Source organism: Meles meles, chromosome 12, assembly GCF_922984935.1.
Source record: "Meles meles chromosome 12, mMelMel3.1 paternal haplotype, whole genome shotgun sequence".
In the NCBI taxonomy this organism is placed as follows: domain Eukaryota; kingdom Metazoa; phylum Chordata; class Mammalia; order Carnivora; family Mustelidae; genus Meles; species Meles meles.
The window spans coordinates 55,922,675-55,949,601 of NC_060077.1; the positions used below are offsets into that span (position 1 = coordinate 55,922,675).

Consider the following 26,927-nt stretch of genomic DNA (forward strand, 5'->3'; position numbering starts at 1 on the left):
GACATAGTTATCCTATACTGAGAGGCAGCCTGACCCATCAACCCTCCTTTGTGGAAGATACCAATTCTTTCTCTCTGTCCTACCTTATTACATTCCCTTTATGGAGCGTGTGGTGATGGGGGTTGTTGGGATAAATACATTTTAGGCTGGAAGTGGAAGAACAGGATGAAAATAAATGAAAAACTGTAGATTTGCCTGGAGCTAAGGCTAAAGAAATCAGCTTCTGTATTATTTTTGTTTCTTGCTTTATTTATTATTTTTGTTTCTTGCCTTTTTTTTTTATTTTTTTAAGTAGGCTCTACATCCAATGTGGGGATTAAACTCATGACCCCAAGATTAAGAGTCACACACTCCACTGACGGTACCAGCCAGGCATGCCAACTGTCTTACTTTTAGAAGAGTTTGTTTTAAATTCCTCTTCATATCCATTTATGATAACAGAATGAGTCTAATTTCTTTTTTTACTATGTTTGATATAAACTTGACATAACCCCCTTGACAGGAATCAGGGAAGGATGTGACTAGGAATGAGAGAACACTTCTAATGTTTTAGCATTTTCACATATGTTTATGTATGTCAGTAAGAAGGGCAAATGTACTTACACTAGCAGGCAACTGCTTCTTCTGAAATAAGAAAAAGCTAAAAATATAAATCACAAATGTCTGATTTTTATCCTGTTTGCCCGAGATCAGCTACATAGCTTTCTGGGCTCCGGGCAAAATGAAAACGTAAAGCCCCTTGTTTAAAAATTAATTTCAAGACAGCAATGGCCGAGCATTGGCCTGAGTGTGGAGCACACCCAACATGAGGCCCCAGGAGACTGTACAGGTTTCATGTTCAGGAACTGGTGTTGGACCTACAACCCTATGGGTTGGGAATCCCATGTTTCTTATATCCTGCCAACCGCTTAATTATGAGTGAACCACATGGCCATGAAGAACTAACCTAGGTGATCTCAAGGTACTGACTCAGGTCAGCATTTCCAAAGCATGATCTGGAGAGTGTTGGAGAAATGTTGGGTTAAGTAGAGCCAAACAAGTTTTTATCACGAACTTCTCAGAGCCTTTAATATACTCATACACATTAGGCATTCCCAGGAGGTGAAATATAACATGCAGCACTTCTCAAAAAAAAATTTTTGATGGGTTTGAGACCATTGCAAATACAGGCAAGAATAAGAACGTTAGTGGTCTAGCTCGTTCTGGAGCGGAGTTCTGTCCTCAACTTCTGATTCATGTATCAAAAATCTCCCAAGCAGGATGGCCTGCATTCCTACAGCCAGTGATGGGGCTATGAATACCTATTGCACAAGGGCCTGTGCAGATGCTGCAGGTGGCTGATTCAATGCCCGAGCTCTTCTCCCTCGCTCAGAGAGCCCTGATTAGTTCTGGGTAAGAAATACTTGCCAATGTCACGCTTGCCATTGGGATGGTCATGTGACCTGGTTTTAGCCAAGTGGAAATCTATGGAGCAGAGCTTCCAGGAAATACGTTTCCTGATTAAAAAGGGACGGAGTCAGTTGGCATGGCTCTTGTAGTCTTCACACTTCTGAGCCTTTGTTCTGCTTGGAACTCGGGAAAAATGCTTGTCCGTACAGGATCCAAGGTATCATCTTGAGGATGACAACCACAGGTGAAGGCCATGGAGCAGGGACCAGAAGGATCCTTCAGTCGCTGCCCAAGAACTAAGCTGCCTTCTTTGGCCTTCTTGTTACTTGAGAAAAACAATCCTCTACTCAACAAAGTTGTTCTAGTTGGGTTGTAGTTATGTGCAGCCAAACACAACCTCAATTGGGCTGAAATGCAGCGCACCCAAAGCTGATTTAGCAGCTCCTTCCTACCCTGCTCCCCAGGTTCTCTTCTACCCACTTGCCCAGATGGACAACATGGATGCCATCTTCAATCCCATGTCTCCCTCACTCTCCATAAGCTGTGATCCTTGTCCCACAGCAGCTGCTGAAGGTGCTCTGGGTACAACCTCTGTTCCACAGCCCTAGACCAGCTGAAGTGTGGTCTCTAGTGCCCCTGGTGAGCCCACTGACCTTGGGAAATCTCAGGCTCACTATGGTTGAGGAAGCCATGTGACCAGTGGACAGACAGTGGGGTATCTCCACCCAGCTTGTCTAAGAGGCATGCTCCCTGACAGGACTCCTGTTTTGTCATTCCAAGCAGAAGGAGGTCCAGCAAAGATTCTAGCTTGAGCGCAGTCATTAGTCATAAAGTTAATATTCCATTTCTTTATCCTATGACTCAGACACTGAGACAAGACACAGCGATATTCTTCCCTATTTGCTCCCAGAGCACCTTCTATGCATCTCCTTGTATGAGCATGGGTGCCAGGTGAAAGTCGTGGGTTTAAACTCAGGATTGGCCATTTACTTGCTATGTGATGGATGTCTTGAATGAGTTACCCTTTAAGACTCCATTTCCTCATCTATAGAAGTGGAAATAACAGTAGTAGCTACTTCTTGTTGCTTCTGTGTAAATTAAATGAGATAATGCATATAATTTCCTAAGTTCCAATGAATGGAACACATTAAGTACTCAATAAAAGATTTTATTACTGTGCTAACTGTAAATTAGCAGCTTGTAGACAGAGAATTTGTCTTATTCACTAGAGTTGCTTTTGCCCTCATGTCTGTACTGAAAACCTAATATATGCTGAAAAAGCACTTGTGAAGTGAATGGATGGCCAAAAGAAGAATTTAAGTTATTCCCATCACCACCTTCTTTCTCATTTCTTTTCTTTCTTTCTTCTTTCTTTCTCTCTTCCTTTTTTAAAGATTTTATTTATTTATTTGATAGAGAGATAGAATACACAAGTAGGCAGAGTGACAGACAGAGGGAGAGGGAGAAGCAGACTCCCCCTGAGCAGGGACCCCAATGCGGGACTTGATCCCAGGACCCTGGGATCATGACCTGAGCCAAAGGCAGACGCTTAACCAACTGAGCCACCCAGGCGCCCCTTCTTTCTCATCTCTAAACGGGTTTAGCTCTATTTCAAAATAGAATTAAGTTTCATTTAACTCATTTAATTTCCATAAACGCTCTAGGAGGTAGCTGTTCCCATTCCCATTTTGTAGGTAAGATAATGAGGCCAATGGTCACACTAATAATAAGGAGCAAAGCTCTGATCCAGATTCAGGACTAGGTGACTCCACAGGTGTAAACTTATCATCACTAGAGGGGCGCCTGGGTGTTTCAGTTGGTTAAGTGTCCGACTCTTGCTCTCAGCTCAGGCCATGATCTCAGGGTCATGAGTTTGAGCTCTGCACTGGGCTCCATGCTGGGCACAGAGCCTACTTAAAAAATAATAATAATAAAAATAAGGAAAGAAAAAGAAACCCTCCTTTAGGATATAGGATAGAAGCATGTGCAAGAATATAATCATGCCTCTATGGGTGGTATATCAAAGCTTTCACAGGGCATTTGGGCAGCTAAGGGTGCAGTCATGAAGAGGTCTGTTGTTCGTTATTGGGTCTACTTCATTATGGGTTTAGGCTGTGAGTCTTTGAGAGAGCATTTGTTTATTGCATGTGTAGGTGTATGTGTTTGTGTATTTACCTGCTGGACACCTGGGATTATAAGAAAGCACACCTGTAACTCATGCTGATGAAGCAGTCTATATACTGAAATTTTATGATGCTGCTGGGGAGAGGAAGGGCCAGAGAAGGACAGGAAATGCCCATATGCATATCTTAAATGACAACTGTTTGCAGAGGTGGTGCCCACCTAACCAGGTGATGCGTAGCAGGAAGAGATCCAGTGGCCTTGCTCAGGCACGGTACAGTGGCCCGGGCTGAGACTCAGAAAATGATTGAGCGCTGGTCAACCGGGGAGCAAGTGAGACACACTTTTCTCTACACACACTGTGCATGTGTCTTAGGGGCATGCCAAAGGGTCAGAGGCCAGCTGATAAATATTTTTTTGATACTAAAAGTAATTTCAAACCTGACTTTAGCATTCATACATCTGGTATTGAAAAGGCAGGTTTTTACTGCTTGGGAAAGATAGTAGGCATTTCCCCCAAATTACTTCAATTAATGAACCCATCCAAAGCCACACCAGTCACACTTCCTTCTTCCATTTGCCTATGAGATCAACCCCATCTCCAGTATTGTTTGCCTGGTGGACCTCTTTGGCTGTTCTTACAGGTTTATGAAATCAAGTTAGGCAATGTTTTAAAGCAGATGCACTAGCTACCTGGAGATAGAATAAGAGAGCATAAAAGGAATTTAGGGAAATGTGAAATTTGGGCGATGTCTGGCTAAAGATCTAAGAAGGTCCAGGAAAGGTGTGTGAGAAGAAACCCAGAATGGGAGAAGACAGAGTAGATGGGAATCTTCATTTCAGTGAATAGTAAGAACCGCAGTGGTCAGTGAGGAGAGCAGCTGAGCTAGGTGGGGAGATGAACAAGTCTGGCAGAGGGAGAATTCACAGCTTGGAACATGGCTTCTAGACGTGATCATGGGTCCTGAATCCTGGTCTCCAGCAACCACTGCCCACTTTGCCCTTGATAATCCTCCTACCTCAAAATCCAGCCCTGACATGGGGGGACAGTCAGGACGAGACAAAAACCCAAGGATGGAAGATGAATGCTCTAAAGATTGGCACCATGGTAAGACTAAAAATATAAAGAAACAGAACGTCTCTCAAAGAAGCCTGCAAGGGTTAAATAATAGCATTTTTTTTCATTGAGCATTAATTCTGGTGAGACACACCTAATAGCTAACTGAATAAGTAGAACATGTACCTCATTTTCCCATTCCATATTTCAAACTGTTCTTTTATAGTTAGTTATCTGTGAAAGATAAATGAGTTATCTCAACCTTCCAAATAACAAACTATCAATGATTAACTAATTTCTGGATCCCAGTACTTTATGTTACTCTAATAATGGATTCTCTACAGGTTGTCTTTTTCTTTCTTCCAGCACAAATGATTTCCACATCTTTCTATCATCCAGGATAATTAGCATAGAGAGAAATCTCACTTCTTCAAAATGTGCCCCAGATAACTAGTGTACAATAGTGCGGAAGCCTTGGTGACAAGTCTAGGGCTGTTCTTACCACGGGGAAACTAGGAACTACGTGAACAGTCTCAGTCCTGAGAAAGAATGTAATAGAAAAATGGCCCAACTCAAAATTCATCACAATCACATGGAGGAATAGGTAAGCTTTTAAAAAACTGTGATGTCACTAACTTACATAGCATAAAACCAAGTGGATGATTTAAGTTGCAAAATGAGGCAGAAAAGGAAGAACCCTGGACCGTACGATGTAGAAATGGGAACTTCTCCTCTGGAGATCTCTACCTGTGTGAATAAATCATGACAGTTTTTGAGGGTCTTTAAAGTCTTGTCCAGGACTCAGACTTTGAGCGGGTTCATGAGTAATCCTGGCTCAAGGATAGATCAGTCAGAGCACCTCTCCGGATTGCATTTGCAATCTAGCCCTTTTCAACTTTTGAAGGGGCCAGCTAGGATGTACATGAAGTACTGGCATCATTCTACGGTGTTCACTTAGATGAGACACCAAAAGTGAGAGCATCTGTGTGTAGGCCAGGGGTAGTAGAAAAAGTGACACAAAATCAGGAGAGCGGACCATTTTACAATGTGAAGAACAGTGTTTCTGTGACCTGTGCCCCAACTCCCAGAACGAAGCCATTGTCCCATGACCCCTTCATCTCCAATCACTGACATGTGGTAGAAACAGGTAAGTGTGGTTATATGAAAACTTGGACAATGATACTATTTCAAGATGGCAACCTAAACTCAAACTGAAAGTATTTCATTTATTTATTTTAAATTTTATTTTATTTTTTAAAAATTATTACTTTTTTTTATAAACATAAAGTGTATTATTAGTCCCAGGGGTACAGGTCTGTGAATCGCCAGGTTTACACACTTCACAGCATTCACCATAGCACATACCCTCCCCAATGTCCATAACCCCACCACCCTCTCCCTACCCCCCTCCCCCAGCAACCCTCAGTTTGTTTTGTGAGGTTAAGAGTCTCTTATGGTTTGTCTCCCTCCTGATCCCATCTTGTTTCATTTATGCTTTTCCTACTCCCCAAACCCTCCACGTTGCATCTCCACTTCCTCATATCAGGGAGATCATATGAGAGTTGTCTTTCTCCGATTGACTTATTTCACTAAGCATAATACCCTCTAGTTCCATCCACGTCGTCGCAAATGGCAAGATTTCATTTCTTTTGATGGCTGCATAGTATTCCATTGTATATATATATACCACATCTTCTTATCCATTCATCTGTTGATGGACATCTAGGTTCATTCCATAGTTTGGCTATTGTGGACATTGCTGCTATGAACATTAGGGTGCATGTGCCTCTTCGGATCACTACATTTGTATGTTTAGGGTAAATACCCAGTAGTACAATTTCTGGGTCGTAGGGTAGCTCTATTTTCAACATTTTGAGGAACCTCCATGCTGTTTCCCAAAGTGGCTGCACCAGCTTGCATTCCCACCAACAGTGGAGGAGGGTTCCCCTTTCTCCACATCCTTGCCAGCATCTGTCATTTCCTGACTTGTTAATTTTAGCCATTCTGACTGGTGTGAGGTGGTATCTCATTGTGGTTTTGATTTGTATTTCCCTGATGCTGAGTGATGTGGAGCATTTTTTCATGTGTCTGTTGGCCATGTGAATATCCTCTTTGCAGAAATGTCTGTTCAAAAATTTTATTTTATTTTTTATTAAAGTATAGTTGACATACATGTTACATAGTGTCAGGCATACAACATACTGATTGTTAAGTCTATATGTTATGCTGTGCTCATGACAAGGGTGGCTACCATCTGTCACCATGTGTCACTGTTACAGTGTTATAGACTGTATTCCTTACACTTTACCCTTCATCCCGGCGACCTATGCATTCCATAACTGGAAGCCTATAGCTCCCATTCCCCTTCACCCATGTTGTCCATCCCTCCACACACCTTCCCTCTGGCAACCAGCACTTTGTTCTCTATTTATGTATTTCTTTCTACTTTTTTGTTGTTTGTACATTTGTTTTTTTAGATTCCACATATTAGTGAAATCATATAGTATCTGTCTTTCTCTGTCTTATTTCATTTAGCATAATACCCTCAAGGTCCATCCATGTTGTTGCAAACTGCAAGATCTCATTCTTTTTTATGGCTGAGTAATATTCCATTATATATGTGCATGTGTGTATATATATGTGTGTGTACACAAACATATTCATACATACATGTATACCATTTCTTTTTTATCCATTCATCTATCAATGGACACTTAGATTGCTTCCGTAATTTGGCTATTGTGAATAATGTTGCAAAAAACATAGGGGTGCATATATCTTTTTGAACTAGCATTTTTGTTTTCTTCAGATAAAAAACTGTAAATTCATCTCCTTAAAAGTTAAATTGAGAGAATTTTACCTTATCAAAAACTGTGCTACTGAATATAGTAAAAAGCACAGAGAATGAAGCATAAACATATTTAGGCAAGAGCTGAAGTTTGACATTCCCTTTGTTAATCTTTTATTTATTCTTCCTTCCGGGACCGATTAGGTGGGTTCATGGTTTGTCTAAGGTGAAGGAGGACTGAAGGAAATTTACTTTTACAATCTTATCTTGGAAGTCAGCTTTAATGCAATGATACTTGTTAGATTTTGTTTCTGGTTGAGGGTTTTGCTGCTCAAAACCAGCCAATGGGAATTAAAAAAAAAAAAGAAAAGTACAGCTTTTTTTTTTTTTTTTTAAACTCACAAGTACCATTCAGTTTCAGAATTCCAGAGACTCAGAACCAAGAAAGGGACAAGGCATCTGACAGGTCAATTTTGCACTTTGAAAATTCCTTTATCTCTTCTGCAGTGGACCTATGTGTAGGAACCAAGGGTAGGCCAGCCAAAATGTGCCACTTTAGCGTACAATTATTCTAAATACTTAAGAGGTAGCTGGTGCGAGGACACCCAGACCCTCCGCTGTCCTCTGAAAGCAGGAAATATTTCTCCCATGAGAAAGTTACCCTCCCTATGCCAGGAGAGAAAGAGACATCCTTATCACCAGAGTGAGAAACTTAGAACTAAGAAGACTATAAAGACTGTTACTTTTTACTAACTTACTTCCCCAGTCCAAATTCTGTTTAGAATTCCCTACTAATTGATTCCTTGCAGATTTATTGTCTCTTTGTCTAAAAAGTATAAAAACTGCCAGCCTTGATCATTTCTTTAGGTCTCAATTTCATTATATTGGGCCTCTGTGTGCACATCATGAAAGTTTGGTTCTTTCTTCTGTTAATCTTTTAAATTTAATTCTTAGTCCAGCTGGATGACTACGAAGGGTAGAGGAAGAATTTTTCCTTCCCTACATATGGCTTGGAAAATTGACAGTGCTCCACTTTCAAATGCCTTATCTTTTTTGAGCCACTTCTTTCTGTTTCCATGACTTCAGGATTCCAATGTGTTTGGCTAAGGAAAGTGGAAAACTGAATGAGGGGAAGGTGGAGACCACCAACACAGGCCGAACTTCAGGTTTTCCTCCTTGCCTCATTGCCGGACTCCATCTGAGTTGACTGGAGTAAGCCTCGTGTAGTCGTTAGCTGGTTGGAAAAGCCCGACACCCTGCGGCCACGTTTAGAACTACAGTTGCTTCTCCACATTGGTGTCTCCATCTGTAAACTCTTCCAAGGGGCTGGCATGGCTCGATACAATGGGATGAAATGTGTGTGTACTATGTGTAAGCTGTTGTTTGTTTGTTGACATTTTTTCATTTTATATCTGTCTCACTATCTCCATGGAGTCATCCCTTTTGATCAAAAAGCAAGAGACATGCTCAGAGCCTCCATTTTATAAGCAGGAGAGGTTTCTCTTGATTCTCAGCTAGCACTGGCTGTGTAGCATCAGTTCAAGATCTTAGAAGACAGGGGCGCCTGGGTGGCTCAGTGGGTTAAGCCTCTGCCTTCAGCTCAGGTCATGGTCTCAGGGTCCTGGGATCGAGCCCCGCATCGGGCTCTCTGCTCGGCAGGGAGTCTGCTTCCCCCTCTCTCTCTCTGCCTGCCTCTCTGCCTACTTGTGATCTCTGTCTGTCAAATAAATAAATAAAATCTTAAAAAAAAAAAAAAAGATCTTAGAAGACAGAGAGCTTGGAGGACCAGGATAGGAAATTTTTTGCCCTGAAAAAAATCAGTTTTATCTCTATGCCCAACATGGGGCTCAAATTCATAGGGCTTGGAAAAATGACAGTGCTCTACTATTGTATGTTCAACCAACTGAGCCAGCCAGGTGCCGTCCCCAGTGGAAAAAATATTATTCAAAAAAAAAAGTCAAGGAAATTGGGAGACAATGTTGTAATACAATGAATACATAATGGGGAATCAGGAGACTTTATTTCTAGCTCTGATTCTGTCACAAACCATATGTAGTCTGGGGGAAGTCATTTATCCTCCATGCACTTCATTCCTATAAAGTGAAGAGGTTGGGGGTGTCTGGCTGGCTTAGTTAGTAAAGCCTGTAACTCTTGATCTTGGGGTCGTGAGTTTCAGCCCCATATTGGGTGTAGAGATACTTAAATAAAGTTAAGAGATTGGACCAGACCATTTTCAAGGTTCCCTCTGGCTTTAAACTTCTGTGATCTGTCCATGGATTTTCTATGCCCTGCACAGTTGGGCTTCTAAGCACACAGAAAACTGTTTCTTTTTCTTTATCTTTTCTTCCTTCCCTCCCTTCCTCCTTCCTTCTCTTCCTTCCTTCCTCTCTCTCTCTCTCTCCCTTCCCTTTTTTCTTTTAAAGATGCCATCTTTAAGTAATCTCTATACCCAACGTGGGGCTTGAACCCTCAATACTGAGATCAAGAGTCAAACTTCCACCACCTGAGCTGGCCAGGCTCCTGACTCCTTATTTTCACCGGTCATTGCCGGTAGTCTTAAAATCGTGGCTTGGTCACTCTACCATATCTACTACTCAATTGCTTGTGTCTTTTAGAACCAATATTTCACTCATGGGCACACACTGATTTTTTAAATTTTGTTTTATATCCATTAAAGAATTGAAGTCATTGGCTTAATTAAACTGTTGGAAGAAAATGAATTCATTGGCAAGTGATGCAAACAGTCTGGGACCTCTAAACAACTTCGTATCTTGCCCTCTTTTTAAAAAGTCTACTCAGAAGTCTTAGGATTGATACAAGTTTCATTTGTGTCATTTTTTTTTAACTTTGTTATTTTGATTTGGGGGGCACAAAGCCTGGCCACGAGCAGGAATGTGATGGTATTCATGCTGTCACTCAGGAGAACTCCAAATAGCATCTACTTTTGAAGACACAACAATGGAGACTTAAGCCCTATATGAAGAGCTTGTAGCTTACAAAGGGATGGCGATATGCGCAGGAAGTTGTCAGCACAGAGTGAAATCTCAGTGGCTTTGGGGGATGGTACTAGTAAATCCAGAAGGAAGTGTATGAGTCAGCTAAGCAAAAAGGACCCGGGAAAATTCATTTCAAGTGAAATGAGAATTTATCCAGTACTTAATCATTCTTTTCAATGATTTGGCTTTTTCTAACCTCAAGATATTTGACTCTAATCCAACTTTTTTCTGAACTCAAATTTACTTTGCAATTTTTCAGTTTGGGAGAGTCATATGTCGTAGTGTCCATCTGATGTAAGTACTCCTAGGACCTTGAGATAGATCCTTGCATGTTTTAGCCAACCCCATTCTCCAAGGTCAACCCTAGATTTTCTTCTAGTGCATATCCCCGAAATCCAGGGAAGTGGCCACCTATGGATTTAGTCACAAGCTTTATCTCTGTGAAATAGGACAGAGGGTTGAATGCTTGAATAGATGATTTGAGAATGCTCTGTCAAGTAAAAGAAGTCAGGAAGACTGCACGATTGTGAAGCTGTTGGCGGGGGTCCTGTTGGAGGCCGAGGATGTGGGTTCCTTCTGTCCTCTCAGCCCTTTTGACCCTCCCCCAAAGCCTCTCCATAAAATGGTCTGAAGCTATATCATGGTATTTCAAGTAAGATGGAAGCTCTTAAGCAACCCCCACCTGCCATTTGCCAGCTTCTCTGTAAAACTCACTGGTGCATGTTGCAGCAAGCTGAAGACTCACGACTTTCTCTAGTACCCACCATCTCTCTCACCGCTTACACTGCCTGTAATTACATAAATTCAACCATATATAAACCCAAAAGTGAGGAATGTGTATTGTTTTCTTCCCACACAAACATGGACTTTTTTTTTCTTTTTTCTTAAAGCTCACCTGTATTTGTCTTTTGTTCTAATTCCTGACCACACAGGTACTGGGTTTTCTTTGAATGCCGTCGGGTGACCTGGTTCCCAGCTTCTTTGTACGTAGCCATTGTCTTCTATCTCGTAGTGTGGAATGGGCTTGTGGCATTAAAATTCCTTTCAGGCGCCTTCTCATCTCCTTCATGAGGATGGGGAAGAAAGTTTTTAGAAAACTATGCACTAGGTCCGACTCACTGAGGAACTGCAAGAGGGGCAACTTTTAAATTTTCTTTATTTATAGACATTTTGGAACCATTTAAATCAACAATGAATTTTTTTAGACATAACATACTATGTTTATCTTGAGGTACACATTGGGCCCATTAGATAATGCTCTGGAAAGTAATACAACCATTAGCTGGTAATTAACAACCGCCCCCCCGCCCCCGGTTTTCCAAGCAAAGAACCATAAAGACAGTTACAAAATTCTTTGAAAACAAAATACCCTTTCCATTTAAATAAGGAACACTCCCCCAATTTTTAATTAATTGAGTTGAAGTTTCAGGCTTAAACGGCATTTTAAATGGAACTTAATACGAAAATGGTAGAAGAGACTGATAGCTAAGAAACGATCTGAGCCCGACTACATGAGATTGTAAACAAAGGAAATTTGTAATCTGATAAGCTCATTACAAAATTCATAGCCTAAAAATTAGACAGAGCAGCAAAATTACATAAGATATTTGTACACAGTTTTAACTGAAATCACGTTTACCCCTTGTTTCTGGTTTTCACAACGAGATAAATTTTAAAACACCAAGTTTTACAGACTAAACTGCAGTGGGACTGGACAAGAAGGGGCCAGGAGAATTCCACAACATTACAACCCCACAGCATAAAAAATTCTACTTTCCATCATTTGCACTCTGGGCATTTTCCTCTTCTTGCCTTAGCAGCCCATTGCCTTTATTTACTAGATAAAGAGTGGGCATTGGCAGAATGGTCATAGTTTCTGAAAGTCTTGTGTGTCCAACAGCAAATTTAACTTTTCTGGGGGACTGATGTTGAAATTTCCTCTAAATGGTTCACGAGGTACTTTGGAGAACTGTTTTATTTTGCAGTTGGTCATTCACAATGTTAATTTTATGCTCTTTAGACATGATGAGTAGCGACTTGTTACACAAAGTGTTTGGAAAATGAAGGACCCTCTCTCCATCCACATCCACTCCCTGAACTTCTCAAGGAGTTGTACAGATAGTGGGCAGGTGGTTCTGGAATGTGAGCAGAGGGTGTTTATGCCTGTGTCTGAAAACAGTTGGAATGGATTGTCATAACAGTTTCCCGTAAGATTGTTTTATTTCTACATGAGACAAGAATAAACACGGCAATTTAGTCGAATGGGCAGCTTGCTGCAACTTCATAAACTTGAATGGTATATGTGGGTTGAAAGAGTATAAATGTAAATTTCACAGTTCATAAAGTTGAGCAGCTCAACTTCAAGGAGAACGTGCCGGCATTTACAAGGTTCTGAGAAAGAACTGGTCTGGCAGTGTGTGAGTTCTCCCTTCCAGCATGAGTCAGGTTCATATTCTACACTTAAGCTGCTTGGTTTGGCTTACTGCTGATTTTCTCTTCTGATGGGGGCCATGAATTTAAACTGCAAGAAGGGTCCTGTTTAGACAGACACGTTCCCCCAAGCCCCACGGTCACTGCACTGACTGCAGGGAACCTGCCAGATAATGCTCAGTCTTGACCTGGTTGGTTAGGAAAAGTTCTGCTTCTGGGGATTGTTATAACATCGTTTCTCCCTGTGAAACTGCAGCTCTCTGAAGGGAAAGGCCATTTCCTCCGACCCCTGCGCTGCGGCTCTTGGCGTGATTCTCTCTGCCTATGTGTGCCGTGTCTAGTCAGGGTGCCAAGGTCCTCTACAGACAAGTGTTCAGCTCAGTAATGGCAACTACATCTATCTGTGCCTTTAGAGATGCCAGAAGATAGTTACCACAGTTAAACATTCCCAATCAGTAAAAGAGAACATTAGCCAGTGGGAGTCTGAGATACTTTCTGCCTCCAACATAGTCCAAGTTTTCACGATCACATGGTGTTGATTTTTTTACCCCTTTCACAGAGGCTGCCATTCCTTCCATCTGTGGATTCTTTAAAGACAGAACACACTTAACTCTCCATACATCCAACGGCCCAGAAGATTTCGCGTCTTACTCACACATATGCAGTCTCAGCAACTGTGATTTTAAATATAAACATTATGAGCTCCAAGAGGGCTTTTTTTTTTTTTTCCCCCAGCATTGTCGAGTCATACTAGCACAGTGCCTGGCAATAAAAGGTGCTCAACAAATCTGAATCTGTGACCCAAAGGGCCTAGCGCCCGCCCCCCAACTAGTCTCTACATTGCCACCAATACAAACTTGATATAAAAATGCCCGGACAAAACCCAGAAACTATTTGTGTCAAGTTTTTGCAAAGAAGAAACAAAAAAAAAAAGGAAAGAGAAACACACAAGGAGTCAGCTGTTCGTGGGGGGCAGCCTTCAGAGTAAACCCAAAACCCACTGTGTTCCCCCCGCCTGAATTCGAGAATTGTGTCCAAGGGTCAGGTGCTTAAAAGCAGATTCAGCAAGGATTTGCTAGAGAAAAAAAAAAAAAAAAAAAAGAACGTGCAGCATTTCAACTGCATCCTGTCTGTTTTTATTTTAAGAGAAAGTGCTGCTGATAGGATAATATTGCTAGAGAAATGGTTGTTCACACAGAAGGATGTTTCTTAAACATGAAAGTCACTGAGGGCAGGTCTCAGGTCATGTGAGTGCAGGACCGGAAACGTCCATATAGATTTTTTTGGCTACTTCTCAAGGGGCGTTTCAGTTCTCTTTATGGGATACATTTTACCTAGAGTATTTACATTTTGGGAGATGTGTTAAGGGAGGGAAGAAATGCTTAAAAAGAAGATGGAAAATGAGAAGAGGTGTCAGTTCAATTCTAAATCAGGAGATGGACTGAGATAGACTGAGATAGACTGAGAGCATCTTAATGTCCAGAAATAAAGCCATATTGCATACAGCATGTTGTGTTACCATGGGTCTTGTCTTTCCCTTTGTGTATTTATTTGGGTGAGCAGGAAGAGTGGGTAAGAAGATAGAAGCCAATCCTGAAAGTCATAGTGACACCCGGTTGGCTGACGTCAGTCACAGATGTCTGCACGTCCAGAATTAGGCTGGGGGGAGGCAGGGCTAGTGCTGGCGACTTGCTCGGAGAACTAGAACTTTCCTAAGATTTACATTCCTCCAAAAAGTCAACAAGGATGATGAGGCCATTGTATTTTGGACTATTTAATCACACTTGGCAAGAACTGTCAGAATAATGTCCTGGAATTCTTGGAATAAAATTATGGTAATAATGTGTTTTCTTTGGAAGAGATGGAAGAAGAGGTTTATGAACGAAACAAGTGTACTTACTGATACTTTATAAAAATTTACTCAAAAGATGAAGGTCCTAAGTCTGATTTCTGAGCTCTCCTGGAGCACAAGCATGTGGATACCTAACACGCTCTGAGAAACACTTTTCAGACCTCTCGCTGTTAGACACCAGGAACAATGACAACCCTCAAAACGGAGATGAATTACTCTCTGACAAGAAACTATCATTTTCCCAGACATCGGCATGCAAGTATTATTATATGCAAACCACCGCCCCTGGGCTTACAGTCAAATTTAATTCTTTAATACAGACCCTCTTACTGATTTCTTCCAGGCTTTCCATGATGAAGCGGAGTCAGACTGAGCTTTGGGGGGAAGGGTTCTGAGAATCTTTGGAATCACTCTGTCCACTCTTCCTAAAATAGTCAACTTGGTTAACGGCCCCAAACCCAAATCTTTGAAAGTGAACAGATGTTATCTAAAATATCAGACTAATGATGTTTAAAACATACGTGTGTATTGGGTATACATATATGCACTATATATGTATATGTTCAGGGTTTTTTTCCCCCCACTGCTCAATAAAATCAGCAGTAGTTACAGATAAATTATTGTGGTCATGATTTGTATTATTTCATATATCCTCTATCAACACATGACTTTTGGAGAATGTCTCTTGATGAAAAGATCCCCACCAAGCATACAACAAACAGTAAAGTGTCATTTCATATCACTAACATTTTCAGGCACAAGAGTAAAACAATTAGCACTGAGCAATCCAAACGACAGAGCACAGGACAGTTAATTGTCTAAAGTCGATTCCCCCAAAGGAGAGAACTATTGTTCAAAAAGTATTTTTTTGTTTTGTTTTGTTTTTTTTTAAGTTTTGTTTGTTTGTTTTGATTCTTACAGTTTTCAGCTTTGGCTATTTTGTAATAAATATCATACCTTCTCGCATAAACCTCCTTGGGTGAGAATTACTTCTCTGCACATGCCTTTTGTCTTTTAGCAGCTGTTGAGTGTTGAGTGATGTACAAGGCACACCTCTAAGTGTTCTGTACAGCATTTTTATTGATGTACAAAATAGCCTGTTCACCATTCAAAAACGTAATCTGCATAGTAAGAGTTTCTCTTATCCCTATTTACAGAGAAGGTTTTTAGTGCAAAAAACATGGAATTGTGTCCCAGCCCACCCCTTCTAGCACACACATTTGTTCGTTTTGTTCAATGCTAGCTGGGGTTATTTGGCTATATTTTGGGCCTCCAGCCATTAATGAATTGCATTATTTTCTTCACCTGCAGTTTGCTCAATTTGAAATCCTCCGAGAGGATTTCTTCGGTCAGCTGAACGAGCAAATTCCCATCGATCTTCTCGGTGACGAAGAATGATATGACATCTTCAGACAAACCAATAAACCGTAACGACTTGGCCACTTCTTCGATGGAGAGTCCCGACAGGTCAGCGGGCGGCTGCCACGGGGAGCCATCGCCACAGGACCTGGGGGCCAGCTGGAGGTGGAGAGGAGATGCGAAAGGGTAGGCGACGGAGAAGATGTCCTGCATGCCCTTTTTAACAAAGTACTGGTCCTCAGAGAGGTCCGGTGACCCAGACTTGGGGTCTTCCTCAGCACCATCAATTTTCAGAGGCAAAGGAGAAGTGTCCGAGGCGGTTTTCTCTTCCACTGGTTTGGGAGCCCTGGGGGGTAAGGCAGGGCACGAAATACTCTGCTTGGTCATGTCAGCAGCCAGAATTTTCTCGTCTGTGCTCTCCACAGAGTAGCTGGCTGACTTGGGACAGGCGGAGATGCTGCCGCTGAATTCTGAAGTGATGGAGCCGGGGGGACTGGCCGAGAGCTCGAGGCCGTCCAAATCAAAGGGTGCTGGGCAGTTTCTCTTTGGTGTGCCTGGCGTCTTCTGTCTGGGGTAACTGTAGCTCCTGCTGGGACCCAGCAGGAAGTCACTCCTGGTCTGGCTCTCCGCCGCTCCCGAGTAATGGTTGGGCCACGAGAGCCTGGAGGAGAGCGTGTCAGCAGAGGGACTTCCCATCGGGGACTTGAGGTCCACGGAATCCGTTTTCACACGGTTACAGGGATAGCAGGACACAGGAGCGCTTTCGGGAGGACTTGTGTCGCTTTTAGGAACGCTGCTTAAGAGCAAACACAGAAAGGGAGGTGAGTCAAAAGGAAAAGCCAAATATTGAGCCGACCCTGATCCCCCAGATGTCACTTCTGAGCAGAAAAGGACAGCTAGGAAGGAAAACACAGTATTTCTTATCATGAATTCCATCAAGCACCTTCTAACTTCACCGGGTTTTTAAAAAAAGTCTGTAAGTTACCAGAATACACCGATAATTACACAGATCTGTGAATTAAAATGATTTAAAAGGATATAGGAGAGGTGGCAAATATGTAATTTTTTTTTTTTAAACAAACAAGAAAATCACTGTGAGTAGGGTGCCTGGATCTTTACGATAAGAAAAATTCTTAAGCCATGTTGAGGCTTACCCCCATATGACCCCAACAGGTCGTGTAAATGATGAGTAATGCCTACAGCGGGTCAGGGTGGCGCGAGAGCTACAAAGGGGGGCCTCGTGCCTGTCATCCCTGTGCCAGGGGACAAGACCACAGCACCAGCACCTAGGACTCTATTTCTATCCCAGAGTCGGAAGTGAGAAGAAATGCGTCCAACACAATGCTTGCCTTGGCTTCCATTCAACTGAGTAAAACTAGCATAAGGATTTAAACATCCACAGAACAAAAAAAAATAATGCAAAAGAGAGCTATTTTAAATGGTGAAGACCATATGCAGAATGGTGCATTCAGCTCGGGGGCCACATTGTAAGAGTGTCAAGGAAGCCAGGCTGTGCTCAGAGGTGGAGTGACCAGGCTGATGGGGGGCCAACCAGGCAGCGATGCCAGGGCAAACAGCTGGCGGAACTGAGGCGATCTCTTTGGAGAAGAAAAGACTTCCATCTTAGCCGACTTCAAATCGTTCATGGGCTGACAAAGAGAAGCAGGGAGGATCTATTTATTATTTTTTTTTCTAGATGTAAGGAACAGTTGCAAGTTACGTGGAGACAGATTCAACTGGGTATAGGGAAAGATTCCCCCAAAATCACGGGCGTTTGCCAACAATGGAATGAACTGCGGTGCAAAAGAAGGAGCTCACAGCCCTGAAAGGATCCAGACAGAAGCGAATGGCTACCAGAGCGCCACGATCAAGAAGGGATTCCCGTGCTGGGTGGAAAGGCAGAGCAGAGCCAACAGGACCCTTTCCACTGCAGGTCCCGGTTGAAGGGGCTGTCTGTCTGCTCCTGCAGAAGTGGGAGTGGAAAGAACAAGACGCTGGTCTGTGGGAGCTGGTGGCACCCCGCGGCTCGTTTTAAAGAGGATCTAGTTGGCTTTTATCACGGAGTTTCTCACATAGACTGTGGTTTCTTTTCTTCCTAGGACCCTGGCTCTTCCATCCTAACCTGAAACCAACAGGGGCCCCATCATGCTTTTCCAGTGCAATTCCTCTGCGTTCAAAGGACATTTCCTCTCCCACCTCCTGCCTAGGCTGCGGCTACCTTGACACTGTTCTCAAGACCCGGTGAGCTGACCGACAAGAAGACACGTCCCTGCATGAAGACTTACATGTCGTGCAGCCCTGAAGAATAGTAGGACAAGGTGGGGCTGGGAGAGCGAGTCTGCTGCCGCGCTGGCTTGGCTGTGCGAGGAGGGACCGAGGGGCTTGTGGACAAAGGCTTTGCGCTTCGGGGCGGAACAGGAGGGGCGTTCAGGAGCCGGCACTCTTCCCTGACCTGGCGCAGAAAAGAACACTCTGGGTTAGCAACAGGCTGACAATGGGTCAAGTTGCTCCTCTTAAACAACAGTAGCAGCAGGTGTACGGGAGGGAGAGAGAAGACTGCAGCACGCGAGGAGGACGACAGACACAGATGCTGCCCGAGATCAAAGCTACGCCCGTCGTGAACTTGCTGGGACAGACCGATTTTTTTTTTTTTAAGATTTTATTTATTTACTTGACAGACAGAGATCACAAGCAGGCAGAGAGGCAGCAGAGAGAGAGGGAGGGGGAAGCAGGCTGCCTGCTGAGCAGAAGGCCCGATGCGGGGCTCGATCCCAGGACTCTGGGATCATGACCTGAGCTCAAGGCAGAGGCTTTAACCCACTGAGCCACGCAGACGCCCCCGGGACAGACCGATTTTCAAGGGGACTGCTTGGCAAACGCCAGTGGCTGCCAAACCACGGCCAATAACGTGAACTACGGCGAGTTAAAGGGCTAGTGATGTGTGAGTTGTGTAAAAGGGATGCATTAAGGAAAGAAGGACGTAAGGTAATCGTGACCTTCATAGAGGATCATCAAACTCATCGACTGGGTTGTGTTTATCCCCTGTTCAAACTGAATTCAGTGTGATCCAGACCTTTGGGACTGGAGGCTCTTCTCCACAGGGGAAGCTCCTTCTGAAGTTATTGTGCTCAGGGCTTCTCACTCCTAAGGGTGCATGTGAATCACCCAGGATCTTGTCGATGGGCAGATTCTGGGCTGGAAGACCGAGGGCAGGGCCTGGGAACCTGCATTTCTAACAAGCTCCCGGGTGCCACAGATGCTGCTGGAACAAGGCTGCAGATGGGGTACTGAGGCAGACTTACCCTTGGGACCTCGCACTTTTCATGAGAGCTGCCTCTAACTCCCTTCAGCTTCACCTTGGAGAGGATTAGGTGACCTGTGATGTCTGTGGCTTGCATGAGTCTGCAGGCTGTAAGTTATCCCGTTTCTTTTTCTTTCACAGAGGCATTCCAGAATAGGATTCTTTTTAAGGAGGCGGACATTTTTAAATGTACTTCTCTGTGTCAGGCAGCAGGGGGCAGTTTATACCTGGTTCTGCTACTCCACCCTAAGCCACACAGGTAAAAACAGCTAATTCCGACTTTGTCAGAAAGGTCCTTGCCTGATTTTAGGCCGTGTTCCCAACAATTTTTTCACCTTTGCCTTCAATTTCTTTCTGTCCCTGTCCCAGAAGCTCTGGGGTAATCAGGGCAATGAAACAAAAAACTTCCATTAGTTCTGGTACTGGGTTTGCTTAAGACCAAATAAAATATGTGCACGTGACTTTGTACCCTCTACCACCTACATGGCACAATGGGCCTCTAACTGGCTTCCCAGACCTGAGTAGATTGCCAGAAAAAAAAAAAAAAAACAGATGTGACAAAAAGTCACATGATGACGCAAACCTCAATTCTAAGTGAAATGGAAGCAATTTTAAAAGTCTCATCTGTTGCATTTCTTCCTAGCGCAGAGATCACTGCTCCCACCCGGAGAACCCACAGCCCTGGTTATGGGGAACCACGGGTGATCGTTTTTTCACTGGAAAAGCTCTTTAGGCTGAAACAAAGTAATTCTGAGCAGTGGATTCTCGCTCCAGTACCGGCAGACTTTTTCCTTTTAAGTTTTTTTTTTTTTTAAAGGAGGTAGTGGATGACTACAGAAGGAAAATCTGCGAAGACCTGGGTTTGGATAAGCAAGAGAGAAAGAGGACCACTCAGCTGGGCGGGGGGACTCCCGCACCACTGGAGGGTCTCCTTTTCTTAAGGAGCTGAGAACCAGCCAGGACACTGAGAAGGGCTGGCCAGGTCACCTCACTGGCTGGCTTTCAGGAGTCTATACCGGTTACAAAATAAGTAACCGAGATAGTCAGCTTCCGTCTTGTGAGTGATTCGTACAGGAGCCGGCTACATTTCTTTTCTTAATTAGGGAGTATCTACAGGCTGTAGGACGGATAGGTGTTACTTTATTATACATGTGCCTGATTCTGTTTATGCTTACGGTAAGAGGAATCAGGGAAAACATAAGGAGCCTGTCTTATACCTTTTTAATTTTTAAAATAAACAGTCCCTTTTCAATACTGGGTTAGAAAAGAGCATGGGGGAAACATGGTTAATGCTGAATTTGATTTAGAAATTTCCAAGTTCGGGGCGCCTGGGTGGCTCAGTGGATTAAGCCGCTGCCTTCGGCTCAGGTCATGATCTCAGGGTCCTGGGATCGAGCCCCGCATCGGGCTCTCTGCTCCACAGGGAGCCTGCTTCCTCCTCTCTCTCTGCCAGCCTCTCTGCCTACTTGTGATCTCTCTCTGTCAAATAAATAAATAAAATCTTAAAAAAAAAAAAAGAAAGAAAGAAAGAAATTTCCAAGTTCTGGAAGTAGTCATTGACTGTGATGTTTCATTAGGGCTCACTTACCTGATGTCAATTATGATATGCTGAGATGTCCATGACAAGATGCATTTTAATTTTAAGTGGCTGACTTAGCTCTTAGAACACAGAAAAGCAGCCGCCTGTACTTGAATTTGACCTATGGGAAGTCCCCTCTTCCTATTCTTAAAACTAACCCCAGGCACTCAAGGTTGTTTTGAGCTGGTTCTGCCACCTACTTCTGTAACTCGGAGTCCTGAAGAGCCTTCCGACAGGTTTCCCATGTGAGAGGAGGAGCGGAGAGGAAGTAGTGAAAAGCAGCACTTGTAGGGCCCAGGGCCCAGGGAGGTGAGCTGTGGTTAACTGAGTGTGTATAGCTCAACTCCAGACTGTAGTGGAGATACAGCAAGTGTCTGGGGTGGTCACAGGACTCTCGAAAGGAGGGAAGAGTGTGTGCGTGTGTGTGGTTCCTGCTCTTAGGAGACAGGGAGGAGTCAGTGAAGAGATGCTCACAGAAGACCAGAGAAAAGTTCTCTTCCACTGTGAGGAGAGGGCTGTTCGGGTGTCATTGCGAGCTCAGTGGCAAAGAATCAGGCTGATTTGAAAACCATTTGGGAGAAAAGGTAGTTGAAAACAAAAACAAAATGACTTTATTATTTTTTTTAAAAAAGATTTTATTTATTTATTTGACAGAGAGAGAGCACAAGTAGGCAGAGAGGCAGGCAGAGAGAGAGGGGGGGAAGCAGGCTCCCTGCTGAGCAGAGAGCCCGATGCGGGGCTCGATCCCAGGACCCTGAGATCATGACCTGAGCCGAAGGCAGCAGCTTAAGCCACCCAGGTGCCCTAATAAAATGACTTTAAAAGACCTGGTTCGGGGAGCCTGGGTGGCTCAGTTGTTGAGCGTCTGCCTTTGACTTGAGTCATGATTCCAGGGTCCTGGGGTCGAGACCCGCATCGGGCTCCCTGCTCGGCAGAATGCCTGCAATTCTTCTCCCTCTCCCACTTCCCCTGCTTGTGTTCCCTCTCTCGCTGTCTCAGTCAAATAAATAAATAAAATCTTATTTAAAAAAAAAAAAGGACCTGGTTCATAACAAGAATTCAGGTGTCATTTTGTCGAGGCATGCAAGGGCCAGCTCTGGCTCCTCCAGGTGGGTGCGTTAGGACGGAGTGGGGCTGAGCACAGCTGACTACCTGCTCTCTGTGTGTTACTTTCATCTTGTTATTTCCTTTCTTTCTATCAGAAAGATTTTGTTTTAAGTCATCCCTATACCCAACGTGGGGTTCGAACTCACAATCCCGAGACCAAGCTTGCACGCTCTACCCACTGAGCCAGCCAGGAGCCCTCCACTTGTTACCTTCAGCTTGTTGCTGCAGATTCTCAAATGAAGTCATATGCAGTTTATGGGAGAAACTATATCTTTGGTGAAATACATACATTTTGGGATCCAGAAGTTACAAACTGTGAGGGTTCATTGCACCATCTTCCCTCCTACCTCCTACGCCCCTGTTACAGTAATTGTTCCACTTTGCTTCTTGATTGGATTCAACATGGGACATGTATAGCCCAGAGGACTGTAGTTCTATTTGAGGGGAATTTTATCTGACAATAAAAGGCAATTTACAAGACTGGAAGGCCAATCACCCTATTTCCAGGTTCCCTCACATTCAATTTCACTTTCAAGTACTACATTTTCAGTGGATTCCTTCTAAAAGTCTCAGCATGTGGCTTTCACCACGTTATGTCCCATCTCCTGTGGCACCCTCTGATGGCTGGATAAAGTCCAGCCTCTCCTGCTTCCCACTGAAGCCTTCTGCAGTCTTTCTAGCTCTATCTGGTAGCCACAGAAATTGCTCCACCTTATTCCATCCTTCTGGTTATTTCTCCCACCACTCCTCTGTATGAACACACAGATCCATCCAAAGCGGCAGACTCAGCGTCACTATACACACTTGTCCTTGTCCGCTGCTCTCTGCTGTGGTTCCTCCTGCCTGTCTCTTCCTAAATGCCACTTCCCCAAGCCCAGTCCCAAACATGACATGCTCGGTCTGGGACCACTGCACGTGGCCACCAGTACATGTCACTGCTTCTGAATTCAGCTCACACTCTTTGTATTTACTTACTTTCCACGTACAGTCACTGAGCCTGCAAGTGAAGATGGTAGGCACTGGCGTTGTTGTTACTGGTACCCTGTGGATGACAGAGTTTGCGGACTCACCGCCTCGGGTGCAATTATGTCCCACAGAGGCAGAGGTTAACCGATGTCACACACAGACAAAATACACCAAAAAGCTACTTTTATTTTAAAATATGTAAGAATACCTTTTATATTTTGATGTGGGTATTGTTATTGGTAAGTCATTCGGGCTGGATGTTAATTTTGTGTGTGTCCTCATATTAGCGTCAATCTTGAGAAAAAAATGCGCCAGCAGACCCGGCACATATGACCAACCTCAACTCTACCACCACCACACTTGCCATAGTAGGAGTGTGAAAATGACAGTGACGGTATTTCTAAACTGGGAAATGTCAACCCCCCCTCCGAATAACTACTATTCTAAATGGGGATATTACAGAATACAGCGTGGCTGGCAGGCCAGAGTCCTTCCCTTCCTCTCCAATGTGGCATGTCTGACAGCACGGTGGGGTTGGGGGTACCTGGATTATCAGGAATAAACCTCCAACCCTGGTCCTAAGTGAGGTACCGGCATTGTTTGGGGCAGGTATTACTGTCTATCCCAGATTATGCATGACCTCGGCTACTGGCTGATCATTTCTGATTACGGGTAGTTTGGGTGTTTGCAGAGACGCTCCTGGCACCTGCTGGTTAGGACAGGGTCAATGACATGACATGGATTCAGGGGGCAGCAGGGAGAGCTGGCTCCCTGCTGTCCCCAGAGCCTTGCTTCATGAATTCTCGGGTCTAAGCTCTTCTTTCTGGGGCACCTCAGTGGCTCAGTCAGTTGAGCATCTGACTCTTGATTTCAGCTCGGGTCATGACCTCAGGGTCATGGGATCTGCTGGAGCTGGGCTCTGCACTCAGTAGGGAGTCTGCTTGACAGTCTCTCTCTCCCTCCCTCCCCCTCCCCCTGCCCGCAGGCAAGCACACACAATCTCTCTATAAATAAGTATTTTCTTTCCAGCAGTCACTTACACCTCCAGTACAATTACCTCTTCCCTTTTGTAAAATGCTCAAGGATTAAATTCTTTTTTTTTTTTTTAAGATTTTATTTATTTATTTGACAGAGAGAGACACAGTGATAGAGGGAACACAAGCAGGGGGAGTGGAAGAGGGAGAGGCAGGCTTCCCGCTGAGCAGGGAGCCCAATGTGGGGCTTGATCCCAGGACCCTGTCCTGGGGATCATGACCTGAACCAAAGGCAGAAGCTTAATGACTGGGCCCCCCCGGCACCCTCAAGGATTAAATTCTTATCAAATGTAAGATACCACCACTCAGGATTAAGACAACCTCTCCTTAGTATTCATACAGCAGATTGCTAACCCAGGGCTAAATATAAAGGTCATTTACTGGAAGGTGGAAATGGTGAGTTCTGCTCTTTCTAGAACACTCTCTAGTCACCTTTCTTTAGTCCAGAAGGCCTATTCCCATGACTGCCATCTAACACACTGACACAATTTAATAGTCAGGGTTTGAAGTAAGCTATAAAGCGTGTCAGAGCTGAGATCAGAGCCACTATCTACTTCCACTGTCCCCAATGTGTGAAGAATATGGCCATCCTTTCCCTTTTCCTACACACCACATTAATTCCATTTTGCTACTGATACGTTCAAAGGTATGATGAGTGCCTAGCACATGCTCACTGAGCTAGTGTTAAGTATACAGAAATGATTAGCTCATGGAATCTGTTGGGAAGAAGGGAGACAAACATAAGACACAAATGGCCTTGTAATAACAGAAGAGGAAAGGTTAGTAGGAACACCATTAATTTATTCAAGGTGACAGAACAAATTCATAGGAAATTGTACTGAGAAAGTCTCCAGGAAGAAGGGATATGAGTGTGCAAAAGGCACAGAGGCATGAAAAAAACGAACCAAAGTGATGCCTGGGCCTGGAGGCTTCAACAATGAGGCAAGTATTGGTTCCACTTGTCAGACAGAAACTTAGAAGGAAGAACAAAGCTTAGGAGAAACCAAGGAGTTCAATTTTGAAAATACGGAGCTTGAGTTTGATATTCTACCGACAGAAACTGTGTGATCTCAGATGAGAAGAAAAGAAAGCTGAACCCCTAAGGAATGGGCAGAAGAGGAGACGAAGAAGGAGGAAAGAGGTGACTCTATCTTACCACTCCCAGAGCAGAATCCTGCCCAAATGGTGTCAAAGAAGTGAAGGGAGGGGAGGACAGCAGGAGAATGACGGTGTAAGGATGGGAGCATGTAAAAAGTCAGGAAAGGTCTGGAAGATATGTGAGAGTTAGCAGGTCACTGGGGATTTAGCAAAAGTCAGAATGAAAAAAAAAAAAAAAAAAAAAAAAAAAAACAAAAAAAAAAACCAAGCCAACTTGGCAGACAGATTCCAGTAAGTCAAGTGTATAACAGGAAGTGAGGGTGAATGATGTTGGGAGGGCACAACACTCTTTTCAAGAATATTGACTAGAAAGGAAGGGGAAGAGGCAGTTACTAGAAAGGGACAGTGGACTGAAGAAGGCATGGCTTCCCCCGCCCCCCCAAGCTTGGAAGAACTTTAGAAATGTGCCCGGATATATACATGCACACACATAATAACCTGGAGGCTAAGGGCTTACTGACCCCCTAGGACGTACGGTTTCCCTTCATTTAAGAAGATGGAGAAGAGAAGAGACATTTTCCCATTGCTTTCTGCCTTGGCCGTTCCATCACTGGCCACTGTAAAGCCAGAAAAGAAATCAATGGTAACTTATTGTCTAACAGCAAGAGTAAAGATGCACCCAACAGAATGAATGATTTTGGAAAGCTTCGTGTTTTTAAGTGAAGGTGGTCAACAAAGTCAAAACCCAACCCCAATCTTTGGTCAAAATCAAATGTGTCATAGAATGGGAGGATTTTCTTTGTTTTCAGAATACTGTCCACAAAGTTTAACTTGCTTTCCTGACTCCTGGAATAGCATTTAACTGTCCTTTCCCTTCTCCACTCCCTTCAGCTTCAACACTGCATGGCTGGGAGGGAACTGAGCACAGTGTAAAGGAACAATAATTTGTTAAAAATGGAGAAAAGGGTCTTCTCCGTAAATAGCCACATGTTCAAAGTGATGCATGAGAATTTGTTCCAAGTACAAAGCTCATTAGTACCTGGTTGGAAAACAAGGTTACACATATTTATGTATATATATGATATGTTATGTTTATTATATGTAACATTTGGTACACATAATTGGAGCATTTTATATATATTACCTATGATCTAATTTCTTTCTCCTGTGACCATTAAGTTTTCCCAATACTTCCTAGGGATTAAAAGAATACAAGAGACTGAAAAACACACCAAGTATTTATGAAACAGCAAAGAGTAGGGATGGGGGGTTTTGGTATAATATTTCTTGGAAAGTTTTCATTTCTTGGAACTTTCTACTTGTCTTCTACGGAAACAGTAACACTTTTTATACCCTTTCACTAGCTGGACCTAAGAGACTGCTTAAGAAAAGTAAATGGAACACTTCCTGCGGCATCTTTCGTGTAGCCATCTTTTGGGGGAAAAATCAATTTTATTGCAGTGTACTCAACTTTTAAATCCATGGCAATGGATCTGGGGACACCTACTGACAAGGCCACCCATTTCCTCTGTCTGTAATTTAAAACCATCACACACGCACTATCACACACCTGTGGGTGGAAATCTTCTGTCTCAAAGACCACGCTGCTTAGAATTGCCGGCAGTCACTGAAGAGATTTCGGCATCACTCAGGCAGGGTAAGGATCATTTTGTTTCTTTGTTGACAATAACTCAGAAAATACACAGATTCTTTAAGTGAGCTTGATCTACAACTGCACTCACCTGTACCGTGAGTTTTCTTCTCTAAAAAGCCAACTTCAGGATAATGTCAGCAATTGAAAGAAAGGAGTTTTGTAACCACGCTTCCTTGAACTTTGCAACTTTGCCTTC

The 26,927-nt window shown here is 43.5% G+C and overlaps 1 protein-coding gene across 3 annotated transcripts in view; it reads right to left on the reverse strand.

Annotated features, from left to right (window-relative positions):
* Nucleotides 1-11,490: 11,490 nt before the first annotated feature.
* The window catches only part of GAREM1 (GRB2 associated regulator of MAPK1 subtype 1), a 204,307-nt gene continuing 188,870 nt past the window's right edge, over nt 11,491-26,927 (reverse strand). For 2 of the 3 annotated variants that reach the window (XM_046024859.1, XM_046024862.1), the window contains 2 exons: nt 18,278-18,444; nt 11,491-16,788 (listed from right to left, as the gene is read on the reverse strand). In XM_046024859.1, the coding sequence (XP_045880815.1) occupies nt 15,891-16,788; nt 18,278-18,444 (1,065 nt within the window). In that variant the 3' untranslated portion in view covers nt 11,491-15,890. The remainder of the gene's footprint in view (nt 16,789-18,277; nt 18,445-26,927) is intronic. The other variant, XM_046024860.1, reaches the window with a different exon arrangement.